At 45.1% G+C, this 25763-nt stretch overlaps 1 protein-coding gene across 1 annotated transcript in view; it reads right to left on the minus strand.

The window, feature by feature from the left end:
* hacd4 (3-hydroxyacyl-CoA dehydratase 4) overlaps positions 1 to 20193 on the minus strand; it is a 49104-nt gene extending 28911 nt beyond the window's left edge. Inside the window, exon 1 of the mRNA XM_055632772.1 lies at positions 20031 to 20193. Within this exon, the coding sequence (XP_055488747.1) occupies positions 20031 to 20062 (32 nt within the window). The 5' untranslated portion in view covers positions 20063 to 20193. The remainder of the gene's footprint in view (positions 1 to 20030) is intronic.
* Between the last annotated feature and the right edge of the window lie 5570 nt (positions 20194 to 25763).

Here is a 25763-nt window from a genome sequence, read left to right on the forward strand (position 1 = left end):
GCAGCAGCAGCAGCAGCAGCAGCGGCACCCTGCAGCTGCACCCCAGACTGTTGCGTCAATTCTTCTCAATGTGGCGGGCACAGGATTTCCACTATGTCCCTGAACATACCGATCCGGTAACACATGTTGTGACCCCGGCAGTGTCCATCAGACACCCGGTCTGCCTTCTCCGAAAGTTCAGAGACCTGTGCCAACTTCGCACCAACGTTATCATGGAGCACCACAAGTGTTTTTCCTGCAACCAACAAGAGGGCAAAACGGTTGCATCCTACATTGGTGCCCTTCAGAGCATTGCATCCAGATGCCACTTCCAAGACCGCGATGTGCTTATCCGCGGCAGACTCGTATATGGCATCCTGAATGATAAGGTGAGAAATCAATTACTCCAGGATGAGGAGCTTACACTTGATAAGGTTGAATGTGCCTGCCGGGTTGCAGAATACACTGATACCCATACCAAAGCCTTGGGACTGAGGCCACACTCTGTCTATGATGTCCATGCCTTCTATAGGACCCCACGACAACCATTAACCCCTCAACAATTGCCTAAACCCCCAGGGAGGATAACTGATCATCTAGTCAATAACTGTGGTCATTGCGGGGGCTCTTACCTGAAATTTCATGAGAAATGCCCCGCTTATGGCAAATCCTGTCACAATTGTAAAACGAAAGGCCACTTTATCCGGTGCTGCCGCGCCCGTGCCAACAGGGCCCAGTCACAACAATCTCTCTATGCACTTGAACCCACACTCTCCCACGAAGCATTGACTGAAACAGCAGAACCACAACCGCAGCACCTGCAAGAAGTCAGCCAAAACATACATTCTTGTATTCCCGATTCTGTGGCTACAGACAGTGATCCCATGACAATGCTCATTATCAACAACACCAAGGTTGCTGCTAAGATAGATACGGGGGCGAGATGTAATGTTATCTCGCTGGCAGATTTCCAAAGAATTCACAACAACGAAACTGTTCTGAAAACAATCTCGAAGTTACATCCATTTGGTTGAGGGGGGGGGGGGGGGGGGGGGGGGGGGGGGGTGGTAATTGCAACCAGTTGATACGGTTACACTACAATGCCATCTGGCATCTCAAGTTTATAACTTGGAATTTTTTTATCGTAAAAGGTGAAGTGCCCCTCCTTCTGGGCAATGATGCATGCCGTAATGTGAACCTAGTTTTCTTCGGCAAAACTGTATATCAGCTGTCGACCTCTCAAAGTTCTACCCAACAAATACTTGAACAATACAAAGACCTTTTTGACAATCAGCTGGGCAAGCTTCTCACAGACTACAGCATTGTAACCGACAAGGAAGTTATACCTGTCGTTCATTCTCCTCACAAAATCCCGCAAGCAATGAAGGACCGCGTCAAAGCTGAATTAGAATGGAATCACTGGGTGTAATAACGCCTGTCAACGACCCCTCCTCCTGGGTCTCCACCGTGGTTGCAGCAGTCAAAAAGAACAAAGATGAAATAAGGATTTGCATCAACCCTTAGGATTTAAATACTGCTATCAAACGGCCATACCACCCAATGCAGACGGTGGAAGAAGTCGCTGCTAACCTGGGTAAAGCCACAGTTATTTCTGCCTTAGATGCAAATAACTCATTTTGGCAAATGCCATTAGACCATGCATCCTCCGTGTTCACCACATTCACGATGCCCTTCGGACGCTACAGATTTTTACGAATGCCATTTGGCCTCAATTCAGCCAGTGAAGTTTTCCAGCGTACTATGGAACAACTCTTTGCTGGCTACCCACGTTACATAATTGTGGACGACATCCTGGTTAGATTCAGATTCAGATTCAATTTTAATTGTCATTGTCAGTGTACAGTACAGAGACAACGAAATGCGATGCGAATGCGAAATACCGGGCGCAATGCACAAGAACATGACTCAAACCCGAAACAGGTCCTAGATCATGCCAGGGAAGTAAATCTCAAACTCAACCCTTTCAAGTGCAGGTTTCGGGTCGACTAAGTGACTTATGTGGGCCACATATTCACCAACAACGGACTTAAGCAAGACACGTCGAAAACCATTGCCATCAACGAAATGCCAGCACCTACGGATGTGACTGCTCTACAATGATTCTTAGGCACGGTAAACTACCTTGGAAAATTAATCCCAAACTTCAGCGAGCTATCAGCCCCGCTGCGACAACTGACCCACAAGGATATAGGTATGTTACAAAACCTACCTGAATCGTCATTGGGAATCTGCCCACAGCCAGGTCCGCGATTTTGGCGCTGTTTGGAGGGGGCGGGTTTAAAACGCGATTTTTACTAGGCTGTACTAATCGCACATGTTCAGCCTAGTAAATCATTAACGAAAAATCGCTGCAAGACCCGGTCGCAAAAGGTATTATTAGTTTTATAGGCCTCGATAATATAGTTCTAATAGTTTTAAAATTACTGTTTCATCTCGCAACCTCTCGCAGCCCCAGGGTTTTATAAAGCAAACAATTAAAGGTATGTACCTTATTTTTACATTAAATGGGGCATATATATAACCCTATATATCAAATTATCTATAACGAATAGCTCATTTTGGGCTTTTTATATCCCGCAGTATTTTTCTCGGCACTTGAGGGCACTAATCCAGCGCTATGTCAACGTTCTAAACCGGCGCGTTCCACATGAACCCACTAGAAAGCCGATTTAAATGGGCATTTATTTACAGCAATTGAACACTAAATTCCTTCCATTTGGCCTATAAATTAATGTAAATTAGATATAAAAATCATGTTATATTGTGAATTATTTGTGAATAATCTTTGGACACTTAGGCTATTTAAAAATGTTAATCTTTCCTTAAGAAATGGGCGTTTGATTATCCAAGATCACAGCTTTTTTGTAATGTCCATTGAAAATCAATAGGGAACAAGATGCTAATTTCCGAGTATGAAAATGGTCATAACTTTTTTAATACTTGAGATATGAAAGTGAATTTGGTGTCAAATTAAACTTATTGTTATGCTTTATCTGATGGGATAAATTGCAGACTTGATTTTTTAAATCTCAAAATTTTGTAACATTGCTACAAGGATACACACTGGTCCTGGCACCAACACCAGCAGAGGGCATTTGTACCCTTAAACAACTAATGTCCTGCGCTCCAATCCTTGCATTACCCGTCACCATTACCTGTGATGCCTCCCAGTATGGACTGGGTGCTGCTTGCCTACAAGATGACGAAAAGGGCTCCAGACCAGTTGCCTATACCTCCCGCACCATGACCAACACTGAACAGCGCTATGCTCAAATCGAAAAGGAGCTACTCGCAGTAAACTTTGCCTGCAAGAAATTCAAGGACTTTATCTTTGGCAACCCGATCACGGTCGAAACCAATCCCCAGCCCCTGGTCAGTATCCTCTGTAAACCGATCCACATGGCACCAGCACGTTTACAACGCATGAAGATGGAACTACAGAGATATGACATCATGACATAGGACATGCACCAAGCTGACACCCTCTCACGGGCACCTCGCCTAACCTGCGAAAAACACCTGTCTGATGATGAGCAAGAGGGGTACACGGTTATGATGGTCGCCTGCCTCCCATCTGCCAGTTTAGACATCCTAGTGTCAAAAACAGCTGCAGACGAAACACTACAATCGCTGACCATTTTTCCCTGTCCATGATGAACTGGTCATTCAGGACGGTGTGATAATGAAAGGACACTAGGCGGTCATCCCAACGTCTCTTCACAGCAAGTACTTTGACATTGTCCATGGGGGCCATCCTGCTGCCGAAATAACCCTTCAACATGCGAAAGGAATGCTGTTCTGGCCAGACATGGCTAACTCCATTCTAGAGAAGGTTGCAGCCTGCCCGATCTGCAATAGCTTGACCCCGCACCAACAGAAACAACCACAGCACCCCCGCCCGACTTACCCTGGTCCACAGTAGCAGCCGACATCTTCGAGTGGCACGGCCAACAATACTTGGTTTTAGTTGATTCCTACTCAGGATGGTTTGAAATCAACCTGCTCAGTAGCCCAACCTTAGCCATGGTCATTCAGAAACTAACTCGTCACTACTCTGTCCACGGAGCCCTCCTAAAGCTAATCTCAGACAATGGACCTCAGTTCTCCAGTCAGCTCTTCAGGAATTTGGTGAAAAACTGGGACTTTCACCACATTACCGGTAGCCCCGAGTACCCGCAGTCCAACGGCCTGGCCGAGCGTGCGGTAAAAAGTGCAAAATAACTAATGGAACGCTCACACAGTGCCGGCTCTGATGTTTATCTCGACTTAGTCAACCTACGGAACATCATCCGCGACCCTCTCCTGGGATCTGCAGCCAAACGGCTCATGTCACAGCGAACCCACTCCACCCTGCCTATGGCCAAGCAACTACTAGAACCACAAGTTCGTGCGCTGTCAGTTATCTAGTCCCAGCTCCAAAGCCGCCGCAATATACAAAGAAAATACTATGATAAAACCAGCTCACCGCTTCAACCGCTCAACAAGAGACATGTTGTCCATTTGTGCTCACTGTGAGGTTACGACCTCCTCGGAGTCATTCTGGGGTCCACCGCGGAACTATGCTCATACATGGTCATAGAAATATAGAAAATAGGTGCAGGAGGAGGCCATTCGAGCCAGCACCGCCATTCATTGTGATCATGGCTGATCGTCCCCTATCAATAACCTGTGCCTGCCTTCTCCCCATACCCCTCGACTCCTTCCGGTTAATGAACCAGCACCTCCACGTCTTTACCCGGACCAGCCCGCTGGTCTACACTCACGCTCTGTGAATGCTGCTCCCGCGATTCCTCTGCCGGTGCCGGCGCCATCCCTGCCTTCCCCGGTGCCCCAATCACCACCGGTGTCTTCTCTTCTGCGTTCACCCGATAAGGGACTTGCTTCCCCAGCGAAGGATGAGGTGTCTGCTGGAGGTTATTATCGTACACGTGCAGGTCGTGTCTGCTAGCCAAACCCGCTAATTGGAAAATGTACTGGCTCTACCGGAACTGTGCATGACCTGTTTAGTTTTATGTGCTCTCATATGCAGAAAAATAATAAATGTTGCACCTTATACTGGTGTTTTTATCTGCTCCACTAACCACTATATATGCTTTAATTCTCTTAAGAGGAAGGACGTAGAATAACCCTTATTAATTCATGCCTTTCATAACCTTCACCACACATATGTGCATGCCACCCTTTACATGGTATTACAGTACTACACAAAGACTCTCTCTCTCTCTCTCTCTCCCTCTCTCGCACACTAGTCAGTACAGCCAGATGCAAGAGTTGGCTGTTGGAATGTTCCTGTGTACTTAATGGAATAAAGTTGGATTTCACCATTTCTTATAGGCCGCTGATAAACAATCCCCGCATATTAACACCACCTTACATACATCAAGCCAATTAACCTACAAATCTGTACATCTTTGGATTGTGAGAGGAAACCAAAGATCTCAGAGAAAACCCATTCAGGTCACGGGGAGGATATACAAACTCCGTACAGACAGCATCTGTCATCTGGATTGAACCTGGGTCACTGGTGCTATAAGGCAGTAGCTCTACCACTACACCACCGTGCCAACATTTTAGTGCTACAATTTCCTCCAAGATCTCTGAAATCCTTCAATAACATGGAATGGAATGAATGGCATGGTGGACATTTTAATGAGCACTGGAAGCATTTCACGCACATCTTCCATAATTTATGTATTTTTCAAATGTTATGACCGAGAAAACCAATAAATTTAACAGATTTGTGAAACTAGGTATAGGTGAATTCTATTTGCAAGCATTGTCAGAAAAGGCCCTGAGCTTATTGAGAGAGTACAGAGGAGATTTACTAGAATGTTGCCTGGGTTTCAACAACTAAGTTACAGAGATAGGTTGAATAAGTTAGGTCTTTATTCTCTGGAGCGCAGAAGGTTAAGGGGGGACCTGATAGAGGTCTTTAAAATGATGAGAGGGATAGACAGAGTTGATGTGGACAAGCTTTTCCCTTTGAGAATAGGGAAGATTCAAACAAGAGGACATGACTTCAGAATTAAGGGACAGAAGTTTAGGGGTAATATGAGGGGGAACTTCTTTACGCAGAGAGTGGTGGCGGTGTGGAATGAGCTTCCAGTGGAAGTGGTTGAGGCAGGTTCATTGGTATCATTTAAAAATAAATTGGGATAGGCATATGGATGAGAAGGGAATGGAGGGTTATGGTACGAGTGCAGGCAGGTGGGACTAAGGGGAAAAAAATTTGTTCGGCATGGACTTGTAGGGCCGAGATGGCCTGTTTCCGTGCTGTAATTGTTATATGGTTATTGCTGGCACTAAGGCACCCCTTCTCCCCACTATAACTGGAGCTGGCTGAGACTTGCCTTTGAACATCTCCAGATGTGGGCTTGTGACAAGTGGCACCTGATCTATAATCACAAGGCCCCTCACAGCAACAGAATCTTGCATATCTTGTCGAGACATGAGCTGGCCAGGGCAAGCATGGGGAAGGCTACATTCTGCAAGCGCTTATCCTAATAAAAGACTATCGTTAAGCTTGGGCTATTTCACACTCTCCATAGAAACGTTTTGTCAAACGACTCGTCAAACCTTATCAAAATAAGGTTATTATAAGAGTTAGCAGCATAAGAGGCATCAGTGTAGCCTGCAACACTAGCTCTACCGTGCAAGGGTTAATCATCAGATACCACATACAGACACTGGAACTGACAGGAAAAATATAATTTTTCAAGTTATACCTGGATCCTATTTATCAGTCAGTGAGAAATAGGGAAAGGGCTGCCAAGAAACATTGCAGGGTTTGCATGTTGAAACTAGATTAGCTGCAGTGTATTTTTATTTCAGATTTCCTGCAGGTAAATGATTTTGCGATTCATTCTCTACCTATGGCCAATGTTTGGCTGCAGCAACCCATTGCTCTTCTCCACTGACCAAAACCACCTCCTCCACTAACTTCCCTGAAGAACAATAGGAGATTGGGATTGACACCTCCTGGATTTATCATCCAAATATCATTCAAATTGAGTCAATAGCATGAAAAGAGTACATTCAGTCCATCTTGTCCATGCCGCCCAAGTTGGCATACTGGGCCAGTCTCATTCGCCTGCATTTGTCCATCCTCGAAACCTTTCCTATTCATATATCTGTCCAAATGTTTTTATGACGTATTTGTATCCGCATGCAGGCATTTCTCATGAGACCAGCATTAATAGCCATACCTGACCATTCAGCCAAGTGGCTGAGGAGAGGACTCCTCACAAAAGATATCAACTTCTAACTTCAATGTGCGCATACCCTCAGTGTTTGTGATTAAGTGAACTTCACTTGGAAGACCAAATATTGGCAAGGTTTTAACAACACACCCAGCAATTACTGCGAGTTGCTGGGAAATCATGCATCTTTTTTGGATAAATGACTGTTTAATAGAATAAATCTCTGGCTGTCAAATAAATTCAAACCTATACCCATGTAAAATATTGCAGCAAACTAGACATTCATGTAAGGAATCAATATTAAACTGTTGAGAGGAGAATCCATCCTATTAATAATGCCTTTCACAGCTGCCTGTGGTTTTCCAAACATTAAACAGTGCCAGCTTAAAGTAAAGTAAAGTAAAGTAGCCTTTATTGTCATTCAGACCTTTCGGTCTGAACAAAATTTTGTTGCCTTGCAGTCATACATATAATGACAAAAACACACAATAAACACAAATTTAACATCCACCACAGTGAGTGCACCAGGCACCTCCTCACTGTGATGGAAGGCAAAAATCTTAAAGTCTTTGTTTCTTCCCTCCTTGTTCCCTCCTTGTTCAGGACAAAAGAACAAACAAAAAAAGAAAAAAACAAACGGACTGCAGGCGAGCCGCAGCTGCCTCAGGCAGCGCCGCCATATTGAGGTGCCAGCTTTATAAGAGCACTGATTAAACAATGCCAGCTTTATGGCACTGATTCGCTGCCTATATCTTACCTTTAAATTTCACTGCATTACAAACCATGCCTTTAAGGCAACCACATCTATTGAGATGAAAGTATATCTGATCATCCCTTCTCTCAAATTGCTTGGATGAGAACCACTCCAAAGGCACTGAAGCTTGACACCATCTATTTGATTTTCCTCCCGTTTACCACCCAAAGCATTTAATCTCTCCTCCGTGCATATGCAAAGTGCATTGCAGTTAATCACCAGACTACTCCTTCCATACCTCTCAAACCTAGGACCCATACTGCAAAAAATGACAAAGGCAGAAGGTACAGAGGAACACTCCCACCTGTGGGCACCCCCACAGTCACACACCATCCTAACTTTGAAATAAACCAACGGTCATTCATCATAACTGAGCCTAAACCATGGAGCTCCCACCCCGGCAGCACAGTGCGAGCACTTTCACCAGAGGATAGAGGCATTCAAGAGGGCAGTTCATCACCAACTTCTCAAGGGCCTTTGTGAATGTGCAATTAATGGTGCCAATATGGCATCAACAAATAAAACAAAACAATGCCATCCAGAAAACAGTTCCTTGTGCAGTAAAGTGCTCCCTTAATACCGCTCTAATTTGTCAGCTATTGATGTGAAACATGAATGCAAAAGCTCCTGAGTTCGAGCAATAAAATGAGCTACAGCAAAGTGTTGGCTCTAAGTCGCACTTTATTAAATGTGTTAGAACTGATAAATGAATGTCGCTTGAGAGACCGGATCCAGAGTCTGTCAGGCATCCAGTAATAGAGCAGAAAGAGTCTTTTGTGCTGTGGCTAAGTAATTAATCAAGTAATCTTCCTCAGGGGTAGTTAACAATATAAAGTGTAACTATTTAGCTTCCCTTATGCAGAATGCAACTGAATTTTGTTGCATTAAATAATAACTGATAATGAAAGCATAATTCAAATAGAAACATTGTAAAGATGGACACTAAAATATTACAACTATCTGGATGAAAAGGAAATAATGCAGCTTTGTAAAAAGGGCATGATACCATTTTTACAGTTACAGTTTTATATTGCATGTTCTGTTAGTAAAATATAATCTATGTTAATAACAAAGTTATACCACAGGCAAACATGCTTTTAACATGGTTTATCATATCAAAATATCTGAAGAGCTTTGACATGTTTAATCTATTTATATAGTGTTAACTCTTTTTAATGTAAGCCAATTGCAATAATACCATCAGCACAGGACTATTTAGAAGTTTGAATTTAGAACAGTACAGCACAGGAACAGACACCTTGGCCTACAATTAACATGCCAAACATGATGCCAAGATAAACTAATCCCATCTGCTTGTACATGCCCAATATTTCTCAATTCCTTGCACATTCCAAAAGTTTATCCAAAAGCCTCTTAAATGCCAGTAACATGCCTGTCTACACCACCAATCCTGGCAGTATGTTCCAACCATTCACTTTAAAAAAACTCACCCCACACATCTCCTTTAAACTTTACCCCTATCACTTAAAGTTATGCTCTCCAATCTTTGACATTTCTACCTTGAGAAAATTGTAAGTGTTTGCTCTACCAGTCTATACCTGTCATCAATGTTCTCTCTAAGCTGTGTGTGTGTGCGCACGCACACACACACATTTTCCAACCAGCACATAAAGAAAATTTATCAACACACAAAAGGAATTCCGCGGAATTTGAAATTCGGAGGGGAAGGAAATCTTCCCTATAAAATGTCACCGCTATAAAATGTCACCGCTATAAATGATAGTGGAGAAATTTCATAGTGGTGACTTTTTTTTCTGAATTTCAAAATCTACGATCCCCGATCTGGCACCGGGGACAGCTGCAGCCCGCTCTGACATTGGGAAAATCATCAATTGGACCCTTTGGGAGAGGGAGAGGGGGAAAGGGAAAGGGAGAGGGGGAAAGGGAGAGGGGGAGGGGGAGGGGAGGGGAACAGTGTTAAAATAAAGAACTGTTTCATTTGAAAAAGTCTGTATGTTATAGACACTACAATGTTACCTAAAATGTAGTAATCTAATTATAGTAAATAATTTATACTTATTTGTAAAAATCTCATAATCATATTGACTTTTTGTACAGTTTACAAAGATCCATTTCAAACTCTGTAGCTGGCATTGAGTTTTTAGTGAAATAAATGTTTTTGATTCACCATGTCAAATTCAAAGGATGCAAAGGGTGTGAAGAGCAAAACAAGCCGGTTTAAAGTTGAATGGCTTAACGAAATAGTAAAAACTACGATGCCAAAAGCTCATGAGGTCATGAACGTTGAGCTGCGAGAAATATTTATGTATGATTCCGAAACTGGAGTTCTCTTTTTTTTTAATTTCAAAATAGACTTTATTCAGGTAATAAATATATACAATCGTGCAAAAAAAATAATTTCATCCGACATTTTCGGAGGCTATACAAATTATTCAATACAGTCTACATACCTTGCTCAAATTTCACAAATTTATACCCCACCCTTGCCACTGATGTGGCCCACTGGCGTGGAATTCCTTCCCTTATTTGAAGGGAGTCTCCACCACTTCCTGCCCCCCATGTTCAGCAGCGGAAGAAAACTAGACTGTGATCCTCCCCCACCGAGCCTTGGCGTTGGCTGCACCGAGCTTCAGTGCGTCCCTCAGCACGTACTCCTGCAGTCTGCAGCGGGCCAGTCGGCAACATTCCCCGACGGACATCTCGCTCCGCTGGGTGGTGAACAGTGTCGGGCGCACCAAAGAGCGTCTTTCACCGAGTTGATGACCTTGCAGCAGCACTCGATGTCAGTCTCTGAATGTGTCCCTGGGAACAGTCCGTAAATCACAGAGTCCTCTGTGATGGAGCTGTTCGGGATAAACCGTGACAGGGACCCTTGCAGTCATCTCCAGACTCTCTTTGTGAATCCACTCTGCAAACTGTCTCCTCTCCATAGCAGCCGTCCCGAGGGCAGTGTGCGCTGGTGGTGAGGTTCCGGCGGTGCAGGAAGGATCTGACTGGGAGGGCTCCCCTCACCGCCAGCCAAGCCAGGTCTTGGTGCTTGTTGGTGAGTTCTGGCGATGAGGCATTTTGCCAGACAAGCTGGACAGTCTGCTCTGGGAACCACCCCACAGGAACCATGGAGTCATTTCCCTGCAGTGCCTGCAGGACATTCCATGCTGACGACTGCCTGATGGACTTGTGGTCAAAGGTGTTGGTCCGGAAGAACTTTTCCATGAACGACAGATGATGCGGCAATGTCTAGCTGACTGGCACATTGCGTGGCATCTGCGCCAGCCCCATTCTTCGCAACACCGGGGACAGGTAGAACCTCAGCAGGTAGTGACACTTGGTGCCCATGTGCCTTGGCTCTACGCTCCGCCTGATGCAGCCACACACGAAGGTGGCCATCAGGGTGAGGGCGACGTTGGGCACGCTTTTACCCCCGTTGTCTGCCGACTTGTACATTGTGACCCGTCGCACCCGGTCTATCCTCGACCCCCAGATGAACTGGAAGACGGCCTGGGTGATCTCTGTGGTATAGGAGGGAGGGACAGGCCACACTTGTGCCAAGTACAGCAGCCCCGAGAGCACCTCACACCTGATGACCACATTTTTCCACGTTATGGAGAGGGTGCATTGCTTCCACAGCTCCAGCTTCTTCCCCACCTAGGCTGTCCGCTCCAGCCAATTCTTGTCACACGCCTCAGCCCCCCCCCGAACCAGATCCCCAGCACTCTAAAGAAGTCAGGCTTGATGGTGAAGGGGACGGAAGATCGGTCGGGCCAGTTGTCAAAGAGCATGGCCTCGCTCTTCCTGTGGTTCACCCTGGCTCCAGTTGCTGACTAAAACTGGTCGCAGATACTGATCAATCTGTGGACCGACCCGGGATCCGAGCAGAAGACGGCGACATCGTCCATGTACAGGGAGGTTTTGACCTGACTGCCCCCACTGCCTGGCAATGTCACTCCTCTTATGCTCGCATCCTTCCTGATGGACTCGGCAAAAGGTTCAATACAACAGATGAACAAGGCAGGGGAGAGAGGGCAACGCTGCCTGACTCCAGACCTGATGGGGAAGCTGTCTGATTCTCAACCATTGATTTGGACCGCACTACAGATATTGGTCTAGAACAGTTGGATCCAATTTCGGATTCCCTCCCCAAAGCCTATTTTGGAGAGCACATCCCTCATGTACATGTGCGATATCCTATCGAAGGCCTTCTCCTGGTCCAAGCTGACTAGGCAGGCATCCGCCCGTCTGTCCTGCTTGTAGGCGATGCTATCTCTCAGTAGCGCTAGGCTGTCTGAGATTTTCCTGCCAGGTACAGCACAGCATTGATCCGGGTGGATCACCTGTCCCAGAGCAGACTTGACCCGGTTGGCGATGACGTTAGACAGGATCTTATAATCAACACTCAACAATGTGATGGGTCTCCAATTCCTTATATCCTTCATCTCCCCCTTGTAGATTAGGGTGATGCTGTCCTTCCTCATGGAGTCTGACATGCTGCCGGCTAGAAGCATGTCGTTGTACACTTCCAGCAGGTCTGGGCCCACCCTGTCGGCCGGTAAGCCATCGCTTCCGGGAGTTTTACTCGAGTCAAAGGAACGGATGGAGCCAGTCAGCCCCTCTAGGGTCAGTGGCTGGTCCAGAATCTCCCGCTTGCTGTCCTCCAAGACCTCCGTGATAGAGGACAGGAAGTTCTGGGAGACGGTGCTGTCTGTGGCTTTTCTGTCAGACAAATCCGTATAAAAGTACTAGACTAAGTGGGACCCGTTGGGTCCCAGCATCACACAGGAGGGCTGGTCATCCAACGCAATATTCCACCTCTCCACCAATTCTAATATTGGTGGCCAGTTGGGGGGGGGGGGGGGGGGGGGGGGGCTTTCTGGAGCGCTAGTATGGGTGTTGTGGGCTGAAGGGACTGGTTTCCAGAGGGCTAGTATGCAAATTGTGCGCCAAATGGATTCTTGGGCTGGCGTCTCAGTCATTCAAGCCTGTTGTGCTGACAACTCACTCACGGCTGGTGGGTTGGTAGTTGACTCATGGCTAATCCTTGAAATTCTATTTCTAGCAGGGTGCAAGGCCACCAAATTCAAGTGCAGTTTCATACCATTTGAAGTAGGGTGCAAAGCCACTAAAGACAGCGAGTCATGACCTCTCCCTCCTCCATCTTGCAGAGACTGAGACACACCCACATTTCCGGGTTTTATAACAGGAGAGATATTCTCAACATTAAAAAAAACTAATAAAACTTTTATTTTTCATTGATGGGAAGAATTCTCTGCACCTGCTCAGTGGAGGGGGACTGAGTAAGATGGACAAAAATCACAGCCGTAAGTGGTATCGTATTATCTAAAATCAATATACAGTGCAAACAGGAAATAAGTGCATTTACAGTAGTGCCTTTTAACTTCAAGCCAAAGCACCTAAGCCACCATTTGCAGTAAGTAGTGCCTTTCAACTTCATGCCACCATTTGCAGTAAGTAATGCCTTTCAACTTCAAGCCATTGCATCCAAGCCACCATTTGCAGTAAGTAATGCATTTCAACTTCGTCAAAGCTCCCAAGCCACCATTTGCAGTAAGTAGTGCCTTTCAACTTGAAGCCAAAGCAACCAAGCCACTATTTGCAATAATAGTGCCTTTCAACCTCATGCCACCATTTGCAGTAAGTAGTGCCTTTCAACTTCAAACCACCTTTTGCAGTAAGTGGTGTATTTCAACTTCAAGACACACCCAAGCCAAAGCCAAGCCAACCAGGGGGGCGCTATCTGGAGCGCTAGTATGAACCATTTTAGAACCAATAGACATTTTCTTTGCAAGCTTTAAACCAATAGAGACACTTTTTGCAAGCTTTAGCTTTAGAACCAATAGGCATTTTTTGCAAGCTTTAGAACCAATAGACAACCAATTTTTTTTTGCAAGCTTTAGAACCAATAGACACATTCTTGCAAGCTTTATTTTAGAACCACTAAGGGCACTTACATTTGAGTACACATGTGTTCAGTGTTATTCACAGCTCAGAGAAACGTGACCCTCTGCCTTCCTCCATCTTGAAGAGACTGTGTGGCACACCACTTCCTGGTTTTATAGCCCCTCCCCCCGCCGCCAGCTGGGGCAGCAGAGAGAATGGGGAATTTTGTAAAAACATTAATATCTCTGTCATTTTTAATCGACGGGAACAATCCTCGGCACACATGCGGCGGAGGGGGGCTCTGAGCGAGGTGGCCAAAAATGACAGCCGTAGGTAGCAGCGTTCTCTCGGAAATTGCAGCACAGATGGCCAAAACCGGTCAAGAACAGACTTTTAGTAATATAGATTTGCAGATCCTCAGCATGTCCGTCTGCGAGGATGCTACCGAGCCGTCCTCCTCCCTCAGGCTATTCATCACAGAGCTCCCCTTGTGAACCATATGGAAGAAGAAGCATGAGCACATCTTACCCTGCTCCACGTGGCGGACCCTGGGTCGGAAGATGATCTTGGTCAGGTAAAGAGCCAAGCTTGCAGGCCCTTCAAATCTCTAAGTTCCTCTCTCACATCCACCCCTCTCGACTGCAGAAGGAGCAGTTGCTGCAAATCTGTCTGTAGTTGACACAATTCTCTCTAACTCTGTCTTGCTCTCTGAACCCCTTTTAATATGAAGAACCTCTTAATGTTCTCCTTGGTTGCTTCCCACCAGTGTCGGGGAGTAAAAGAGGGGCTTCACCGTTCTCCAACGTGCGTAGTCCCGCTTTAGCTCCTCAACGTTCTCTGGGGTCAACAGCTTCACATTTAACTTCTACGTCCCTCTGCCTGCCTTCTGGTCCTCCTGTAGGTGACAGGAAGCCTGAAGGAGGCAGTGGTCAGAGAAGAACACCGGCGTGAGGTCAGTGTGTCTCACCGTGAGGGCCTTCGTCGTGAAGACGAAGTCTATCCGGGATCGGGCTAAACCGTCCAATCTCGACCAGGTGAACCGTGGCTGGGACCCGCCTGCAGGGTCGCTGAAGGTGTCGTGCAGCTTTGCGTCTTTTACCGCCTCCATCAGGAACTTGGACGTGCTGTCCAGTCTGTTGTTGGCACTGCCGGATCGTCCAGCCACATCAATGAAGCAGTTGAATTCACTGGCCAGAACGAGCTGCCGGGACGTGGCCAGCAGTGGTGGGAGCTGCTGGAGAACGGCCAACCGCTCGCTCTGCATTGGTGAGGCGTACACATTAATCAGCCGGAGCGGAGAACCACGGTACATAACACCCCCCACGAGGAGACGCCCCCCAACCACCTCCCTGACCTCAGTGATGGTGAAGTTCCCTCCCTGCAGCAAGATCCTCAGACCAGAAGCGCGACTGTCATTGCCCCCCGACCACACCGACAGTCCGTGGGGCCACCATAGCCACCACCTCCGATAGCAGCGGAGGTGTGGCAGCCCGCACTCCTGCAGAAAAGTCACATCTGCCTTGACCTTGGCCAGATACTGCAAGGCATTCACACATCGTGCAGTGTTCTTTACACTGCGCACGTTAATGATGCCAGTTTTAGCTCCATTGTCCTTTAGAGTCACTGACTGTCATCTTGTCCCCTCATGCCCACTGCTTTGGTGAATTGCAGCACCTTTCCGGGGCTCAGGTACTGGGTGCCAGCATCCTCAAGGAGAGGGGTTTCTTCTGGCGTAATCAGAGTTGTTGTTGGGGGGGGACCCTCCTTGTTCCACCACCCTCTGGGTGCACCACCCCCTCCGTCTCCTGTAGCTGTGGTACGGTGGCTGATTCAGTGCTCCCAGTCTCCCGGAGCTGGGGCCCATCGGCCACAGCATTGCTCCCGGTCTCCCGGAGCTGGGGGACAGTAGGCAAGGCCTTTCCTTTTTCCTCCCCTGTTTTCTTCCTTTGTTTCCGTCATTGGGTCCTCAATGTCGCCCCATCCTGACGAGGAGAGGTTGATGGCTTCTGTCTGGGAAATAACTATTTTCCTGGGCTTATTCATCCCTTCCGGCCTTGGCTCTTTGGGCAGAACCCTCCAGTGTTTCTTCCTGTTCACCACCTGCCACTCCTCCTGCTGATCCCCCTCTTCCTTCGACTCTCCCTCCTGGACAGGGCGCTGGGGGTCTCTGTCCGGCACTTGGGGGCTCGAGGTGGTCGGGCTGTCCTCATCCCTGTTCTCCCTTTCTGCTGGTGTCTTGGCAGTGGTGGGGGGTGTCTCGCCCACCCTGGGGGTGCTGGCTTTTTTAAGGCAGGCCCTGTAAAGGTGATCTGCCTTCCCGCACAGGTTGCAGTTCTTGCTGACTTGGCAGTCCTGCGTCTCGTGGGCCTCCAGTTCTTGCAGACAACTGCACTGCAGTGGGCCACCACATGCCCAGGCTTGTTGCATTTCCTGCACAGCCTGGGTTGCCCCGCGTAGCTCATGTACCCTCGGTTCCCTCCGATAGCGAACACCGAGGGAGGGTGGGTGAAGGCTCCCTTCTCATCCACCCTCAGCTTCACCTTCACTTGCCGCATGCTCGGCCAGATCCCAAACAGGTCCTTCACATCCACACAGTTCCCTGCTCCCTCAACATAACGAGCAAGGAAGGTGAGGACATCCACGACGGGCACATGCACCGTGATCATCAGTTCCTTCAGGGGGGGGGGGGGGGGGGGGATGAAGAGCGGCTGCACCTTCAGCAACGACAGCAGAGCTCCGTTCCCCTTCTCCCAGAAGTCATGCATCAACCTCTGCCATCCAGTCGGATGCTTGAAGGTAACATCAAAGTATCCATTACCCGGGAAGTCCTGGAGGCAGAAAATGTCCTTGGCCTTGAATTTGCAGGCCTCTAGCAAGACCTTCCTTACGAACAGGTCCCGTGAGAAGAGAGTCCCCTTGCTGAGGTCCTTCACACTGACTCTCAGGGTATTGTGGACACCCTGTACTCCCGCTCCAGTTGTTGCTGCCGATGTGACTGGATGAGGTGTTCGGTTGGTTACCCAACCTGCATGGATCCACCTCCAAGCAGCCACTGACAGACTCCTCGTCACCGACGTGACCTCCAATTTCGATCCGTGATCCACGACCCTTGTCCCGGAAGGACTGCAGAACTGTTCTGATGAGAACAGACAGTCTCTTTTACTCAAATAGCAACAGATACTCCGTCCTGGGAGAACCACCTTTTTGATCACGGTCTCTCCCCTGCCAGGTAAGTTTCTGTTTGTATTGTCGTGATGCAAAAGATGCTGGAGAATTGACTAATGGTGATGCAACAAGACCTTCCACACTTAGTTCAGCAACACTGTGTAGCACATTGTGAAGATCTGGGGATTTGTGATGCATGGAAAGAAGTCAAGAGATATTGATACTTTGATGAGAACAGTCTATACAGTGTTTTCTCGATCTACAGTTAAAAGATGCAAATTTAAAGAAATTGCACAGGCCTCTGAAAAATGAAGTTGTTGCTTTCAGACTACTTAATGAAGTCAGATGGTTATCTAGACACATTGCATTGCAGGCAATAATAAAAAATAACGAGGGACTAGTCGCATATTTTGAGGATGATAACTCAAACGGCCCTGTGGCCAAATACTGTCACAAGAAATTAACAAACATCACATACAAAGTAGCTTAGCAGGTTTTAAATTATGTCTTTGAAGAACTGGCTGCATTGTGCATGAGTCTGCAATGGAGTAACTTGACACCAATTGATACACTTCATTTTGCGCAAGGCAAAATAACCAAGATCAGAAAGCAGTATCTGGGAAGCGGTGCTTGGTGGAGTGACAAAGTTAAAGTCTTGCTAGACCAACAACATCAAGAAAATGTAACAGTAGATACAAGTTCGCCGTTGACTGTTATAAATTGTCTTTGAGCTCATTTGGAAGAAAGGTTTCCTGAAGATGAGGTAAAAGAATGGTCAGTTTTTGATTGCTCCTCAATTGCAAATTGTGACTTCACATTCGGCATTGAACAAGTTAAAATCTTAACTGAACACATAACTTCATAAATTGCATTCATATTTCTACAAACATGATATTTGTATTGTATTAAGACATAGCAATACAGTTTTATTAGCCATGAGAGAAAGGCTATGGCAAAAATATCGTGAAACAATTTCACGTTTATATTTGCACAAGAATTCAGTGCGCACACACATTTGTAACAGCATAAAGAAATGCACAATACAAGATTTCTGCGCACAGGAACTACTAAAAATTAGAGGAAACATTGCTTGTCATAATTTTATATACTTCTATCACACCTTCCTCAACCTCCAGAGAAAACAATCCAAGTCTGTCCAACCACTCCTCATAACGAATACCCTCTAATCTAGGTAGCATTCTGGTATCCTCTTCTGCACCCTCTACAAAACCACCACATCTTCCCTAAACCAGAACTGCTTGCAATACTCCAAAGCAGCCTATACATCATACCTTGCTGATTTAATGCCCGAACAATGAGTGTGATGAAGGCTGTGGCCAAATCAATGAATATTTTTAAGGTGGAGATTGATAGATTCTTGATTAGTACAGGATTAGATTGGGTAGATGTGGAGTGGATGTTTCCACTAGTGGGAGAGTCTAAGACCAGAGGGCACAACCTCTGTATAAAAGGATGTACCTTCAAAATGGATATGAGGAGGAATTATTTTAGCCAGGGGGTGGTGAATCTATGGAATTCATTGCCATTTTTGTGGAGGCCAAGTCTTTGGGTATTTCTAAAGCAGAGATTGACAGGTTCTTGATCAGTAAAGGGTGTCAAAGATTATAGGGGGAAGGCAAGAGAGTGGGGTTGAGAGAGAAAGATAGATCAGCCATGATTGAATGGCAGAGTAGACTCTATCGGCCGAATGACCTAATTCTGTTCCTATGAGTTATGAAATTAAGAAACCTCCCCAAAACCAACTTCTATCACCATATTAGTCCTTTGGCTGAGTGTCAAACATTGCTTAATGAGGCTTCTATGAGGTAAAAGCCTTACAGTTTTGGAATAACGGGAAGGTTATTCTGATGAAATGATAAGAAATTATTTTTCATCCTTTTCCTCCTCTCCTGCCCTCCACCCCACCCTCCACTCCTGGTCCATGTGTAAGTGGTCTATCCATGTACTACTGTTTAGGAAACTCTGTTATGTGGTGAAACCAAATCTTTATGGTAATCCAACACTGACTAAATATTAATCAACATTTCTGGCCCAGCATACCACCAGAAGCCAAAAAATGTTCAAAGAAATTGTTAAAACGAGACTGTAAGATTTATCACCAAGCTAATCCAAGGATACATTGACGTTCATTTTCTCCATACAGTTTCCGCACAGTGCCCACAACATTCTCAATGGGAATGTGTTCAATAAAGCAGGAACATTCCAAGCTGCTCGTAAAGTCGGAACACTTCATTACAACTTTTTATTTCTGTACAATTTAACTAATTAAGTTGCGCTGTGCACGGACATAAAAGAATAGCGGAACGGATGGGTTTGTCAATTGAGACGAGCATAATTGTTGTATTGCAGAAGACGTACATTAAAGCAAGCTTCTGGCAACGTTTAAACGGCCGTAGGCAGAATTGATCTCCTGTGCAGATGCAACTTTGTGCGATGACCAGGGCGAGGTCCGTTCAGAATCAGACATGGTGACATGCCGGTCCAAGCCACATTTCATAGTTGAAGCTATGTATATTATTAGAGTACATAGGCTGTAACACACAGAAGATAGACACGTAAAACTGAAGTAACTCAGCGGGTCAAACAACTCTCTCGAGAAAGGGAATAGGTGACGTTTCGGGTCGAAACCCTTCTTCAGAATAAGCAGTTTGTTATATTAAATTAGTTATCGTGTTTTCTTTTAGCTAGAGCATTTACTGAGTTTGAGTAAACTTTTAAAAGGAGTTCAGGGTTGTGTAGCTCTGCCTTGTTAGACTTCAGAGCGAACTCAGAGGTCAGGCATGAGGGCGAACCGCCCACACCTTTCAGTCCCCGCCTGTCCACACGCTTCATTCCCATCCGTTTGCTTCCCTTTTCCTGATTTCGTACATACCAGGAAATGTGATACTGACATTGCAACAACATGAGACCAGCGCCGCCCCTTCTCGCTCACCGCCAGCAATATTCCTCCTGAAATAAAAGTTCCCCCCTCGCGGAGCGGAGCGGCTTCCCCGGGAGTAAGGCTCGGTATTTACCTTGTTTTGGGAGGCGTCTGACCCTTGGCCATGGTGAGCTTCGCTGGCGTCCCCCGTCTCCACTATCCGGGCTGCAGTGTGAAATGAAGCGCCCGACGAAGTACGAGCAGCTCCGCTTGCAGCCAACCTGACGTCAGGACACCCATGTAAGGAACACACAGAGGAAATTGCAGAAGGCCGACAATCTCTCACATTAAAGTGACAGTGAAAATATATTCGGTATTTTCAACTATTGTTTCCAGTTAAAAAAATATTGATTTCTCTAACTTCATGTAACCATTGCATTCCCTCTCTCTTCTTCCCTCCCCCCACCCTAGTCCTCTTGCTAATTTCACCGTTTGGCCCCAGCTAACAATGGACCATTGTGGGCTCCAGCTTTCCTGGGCCATTGATGCAGGCTCTGCTTTCTTCTATACCTTCCCATACCGCTAGTATCCCCCTCTTTGACTCTCAGTCTGATGAAGGGTCTCAACCCAAAACGTCACCTATTTCTCCTCTCCAGAGATGCTGCCTAACCCGCATTTTGTGTTTATCTCCACTGTCCATCCGATTGCTTGGGCGGGCGTACTAATAGACACTCTAATAGAGAATAAGGTGACTCCCCGGTGTCCCGAGCGATCCTTATTCCATAATCAATATCAGTAAAAAAGACGTTTGAGACGCACAAACTAATTTTTGTTTTAGTGTTTAAACAATGACGGAACTGAAGAAGTCGAGTGGTTTGAAGTACCCTGAAGCAAAAACAAAGTGCTGGAGGAACTCAAAGGGTCAGGCAACATCAGTGGAGGGAAATGGACAAGTCAAGACCCTCATCTATCTTCTACCTATATTACTAAAACTCTGTTCTTGACCGGTTTTGGCTTTCTGTGCTGCGGTTTCCGAGAGTACACCGCCACCTACGGCCGTCATTTTTGGCCACCTCGCTCAGAGCCCCCCTCCGCTGCATGTGCGCCGAGGATTTTTCCCGTCGATGAAAATTGGCAGAGATATTAATGTTTTTACAACATTCCCCATTCTCTCTGCTGCCTCTGCTGGAGGGAGGGGGAGGGACTATAAAACCAGGAAGTGGTGTGCCTCAATCAGTCTCTGCAAGTGGTGTGCCTCAATCAGTCTCTGCAAGTGGTGTGCATCAATCAGAGCTTTGAATGACACTGACAAATGTCTACAGCACTGTGAGTACCCTTAATTTGGTTTGAAAATGAAAATATGGTTAGAGGTAAAAAAGCACTGCCTACAAATGGTTGTTTGGGTTTGGGTTGAAGTAAAAAGGCACTCTCTCTCCCCCCTCCCTCTCCCCCCCCCCTCCCTCACCTCTCAACTTTGCTCTCAACTTCAGTAAAACCACGGAACTGATTGTTGTCTTTAGGAGAAGAGAGCCGAGGATCCACAAACCTGTCTTTATCAATGGGTCGGTGGTGGAGAGAGTCAACAACTTCAAGTTCCTGTGTGTGCATATCTCTGAAGATCTGTCCTGGGCCCAGCACATTGATGTGATCATACAGAGAGCCCATCAATGCCTCTACTTCCTTAGAAGATTGAGGAGATTCAGTATGTTGATAAATACTCTCTTCAACTTCTGCAGGAGTATGTTTGAAAGCATAATGTCTGGTTGCATCATGGCCTGGATTGGCAACTATAATGCTGAGGATCGAAGGAGATTACAAAAAGTGGTGACCGCTGCCTGGTCCATCATGGACACCGACCTCTGGATACTGTTTATTATATTATCTGTTGAGTATTGTATTTATAAACCCGTTGTGCTGCTGCTGCAAGCAAGAATTTAATTGTTCTGTTTCGGTGCATATGATGACAAAACACTCTTGAGTCTTGAGGTGATGAGTGGACAACAAAGGGGTGCAGAAATGAAATCTAATAAGAAAGAAAGAGTGGGCCTAAATGAGGAAGAGTGGTGGGCAGTTGGGACAGTTCAAGAAAGGGAATACGGGACTGGGAGGAGTGTGTGGATGATGGCAGATGAGGTAAGCAGGGGAGGAGAAAGAAACTGAGTTTTGTTTAGAGATCCAGAAACAGGTTATGAGCGGAACTGGGTAGATCAGAGGAGAAAGAAAGGAACAGAGAGGTAACGGGTTTCCTAATATTGGAGAATTCAATGTTCATGCTGTTGGGTTGTAGACTCATATAATGTGCTTCTCTTCTAGTTTGCATTTGGCCTCACCCTGGCAGTGGATCAATTCAAGGACAGACTGGTCAGTGTAGCAATGGGAAGAGGAATTAAAATGGCTTGCAACCAGGAGCTCCAAATGGCCATAGCGGACAGAGAACAAACAGTCAACAAAGCAATTGCCTAGTCTGCACTTGGTGTCACCAATATAAAGAGGCACCATCGAGTGCACTGAATGCATTAGGCAAGGTTGGAGATAGTGCCTATAAATCTTGAGTTACCTAGTTCTGTTTATGTCCCTGGATTATGGAGATGGAGGAGGTGTAGGGACAGATGATGCACCTCCAATAGTTCCAGGAGAGAGTGCCTGGGAATGGGGGAGGCTTGGTTGGGGAGCAATAAGCGAACCAGGGAGTCATGAAGAAAGGGGTCCCAATGGAGAGCAGAAAGAGTTGGGAAGGGAAGATCTGACTGGTGGTGGGATCACATTGTAACTGGCAGAAATGTTGCAAAATTAGTATCATGAAGACCTGAAACTGCTGGTTGACTCTTTGACTCCATGGTTTATTATTACCTTTGTAATTAAAGGGTAATAAAATTAAATGTGCTTTGAATACAGAGAGATTCTGTCATGGTTCCTTGTGTATTTGCTTCTGCTGAACAAAGCTCTGGTCTCCATTTGCCCATCCGCCTCACAAAACCAGGTTAACCCACAAATGAAAAATAAATAATAAACACAATAACAATGTGAATTTTAAATAGGAAGTGGTGTTGCAATGGGATCATTGCAGGTCAATAATCCTGGGGTAACGGCTAAACAGGTCTTGCTCTCAGACTGAGTTTTGTGGCAGAGCTCTGCATGAGCTAAAGTTTACATGAGATAGACAATGAAGAAATAGCCAGGTGACCCAGATCTGGTGAGTAACCAAAGCAAGAATAAGAATTTCAACAGCAGGTCAACTGAAACAAGAGGAGAAACGGCAAAAATGTGCATTTATAACATTTTGCATAGATTATATCATTCAAAAACAAGATTGAACAAATTTTATCCAAATGTATCCGCCACTTGTGATAAATGTCTAGCCCAAAAGGCAACTATAACACACTCCTTAGTTTCCTGCATAAAACTTTATAGATTTTGTAATGATATTTTTGAAATACTTACAAAATTATTCAAGACAAGAATGGAACCTAATACTGAAATGATTATATTTGGTGTAATGGAAGATGGGAATAAATTGAACACATCTCAAAATCTATTCCTTAACTATGGTTTAATAATAGCAAAAAAATTAATACTTAAATTTTGGAAGGGTACATCAATACCAACGCTTAAAATGTGGATTGCAAGTATGTTGGACACCGCTCATCTTGAGGAAATGCGATTCCTCCTAATGGATAAATCAGACCAATTCATAACGAGTTGGTCTCCATTCGTCGTTTTTTTGGAATCATATGGTGCAACACAATTGTAAAAAATAATTGTTTCAGGACTGGACGAGGGTTGGTCAAGATTATAAATAATGATCTCCTTTTCTTTTTTATTTTATTTTCTTTTCACTATTTTCTCTCTCAACTTTCTTCATTTCCTCGTTTTCTTTCTTCACACACTATATATCTTTCTATTTACTATCACTTATTCTCATCTTTTTATCCTTTACTAAAAAAAAAGAACTTCTTTTTATGAAAATATATTCTAGGCATCTTTTTGACTGTACTTATGTAACAAAAAAAAAAAAAAAAAAAAAAATAACATTACTATATTCGAAAAAACTTCACAATTTACATGATTTAAAATCCAGAATAAAAAAGAAAGATCAATGTTCTACAACGAGACAGCGATACCAGTGTCTCCACAACTGGGATTCGTAGCGTGTAGTGCTAAACCTTATGTTTGACAAAGCCATGATAATTACATTTTTAGAGTCATTTATCCTGCAAATTAATTTATACATATGATTGCTTAGGATAGCTTCTAAAGTACTGACTCCTGCAGCCACAAACATGTTACTAGCACTACACCATCTAGGTTTCCTTTCTGCTCTCCATTGGGGCCCCTTTCTTCATGGCATCGTTATATGCCACCTTTAGTCTTTGCAAACTTGTATTTCTGTAGTTCGACCACAGGTGCGCAGTATAGAGTGGTGTGCAGTATGCTTTAAACAGCGACATCTTCACCACATCTGTACACGCACCAAACTTACACAAGAGAATATTCGCTTGTACATACAGCATACGTCTTTGCCTATAAATATCCTCATCATCTGTCATTTGTTCTGTAATAAAATGCCCAAGATATTTTACCTTATTACAGACACTAAGATTATTGTCAGACAATTTAAAATCAGGAATTTTTTGACATTTATCCTCTTTGGTTCTACAAGCATTACAAGCATTATATTTAATATCATGTTCCACACCATACACAGAACATATAGTAAGGAGCTGCTGGAGACCAGCGCTAGATGAACTAAAGACCACAAGATCATCTGCATACATAATATGGTTCACTAAAATATTACCAATCATGCACCCAGAATTACAGGCTTTCAATCGCTTGGACAGATCATCAATATAAAGATTAAAAAGGACGGGACAAAATTCCCCCTTGTCTAACACCATTGCTAACCCCAAATGGGCTGAGACCTTAGTGCCCCATTTTATTTGCATAGTCTGGTGGGCATACCAGTAAGCCAGAATTCTCTCAATGCATTTAGGCACCCCTCTTTTACTCATTTTAACAAACAGCTCTTATAACAACAGGCAAACATTTAATGCAGTCAAGTGAGCTGCTGATACCCTGCACTGTGTCTGCTCAAACGCTTATCAGGCTCAGAAAGACTGTGGGTTTATCTTGTGCGGAATGAACAATGGCTTACAAATGTATGCCCAGTGGGAAGTACTTGAAGGACTGACTACTTAAAATACTTTTGAAAATGAAAATGCATTTGGGCAGGAAAAATGATTCAGCATACTGTGTCCTTGGCAACCTTGGAGCCCTGCAACCTTGGAAATCCAGCTGGCTGCGCCTTATTCATAATAGATGCTTTTTCTCTAAATCCATCCTTCAGTTTTCCTTCGGGTGAAGGGTCTTAAATCCAAACTTATTGTTTCTCTTTCCACAGAGGCTGCCTGGCTTGCTAGGTGATTCCAGCATTTTTTGATTTTATTTCAGATTTTCAGCCTGCAGTTTTCTCTTGATTTCCCTCTGCTTTTCTTACCCGCCTGCAATACACATAATTAAAATGTATTTTAAATATCTAGATTATAACAAATAGAACCAGATCTTTTCAGCCTGCTCTGTCATTCACTAAGAGTACAGAAGATGTATTTCAATGCCATTTTCTTGGCCCATGAATCAAATCTCTTGACTTGTCCAATATTCAAAATGCTATATTTTGAAAGGGCTGACTGGCCTACTCCTGTCCATTGAAAGCAATTAATGACTGCATCTTTACTACCAGCAGGAGGAGAATTACATTTTGAATGGAAACATTTCACCTTCAAGCTTAAATGGCCTACCCCTAATTTGGTGAACATGATCTCAGGTTCTGGGATCCTTCCCTGTTTCTATGCTGAGATTATTTCTCATTAGACTTTAGAGATATAGT

This window comes from Leucoraja erinacea, chromosome 3 (genome assembly GCF_028641065.1).
Source record: "Leucoraja erinacea ecotype New England chromosome 3, Leri_hhj_1, whole genome shotgun sequence".
Classification (NCBI taxonomy): domain Eukaryota; kingdom Metazoa; phylum Chordata; class Chondrichthyes; order Rajiformes; family Rajidae; genus Leucoraja; species Leucoraja erinaceus.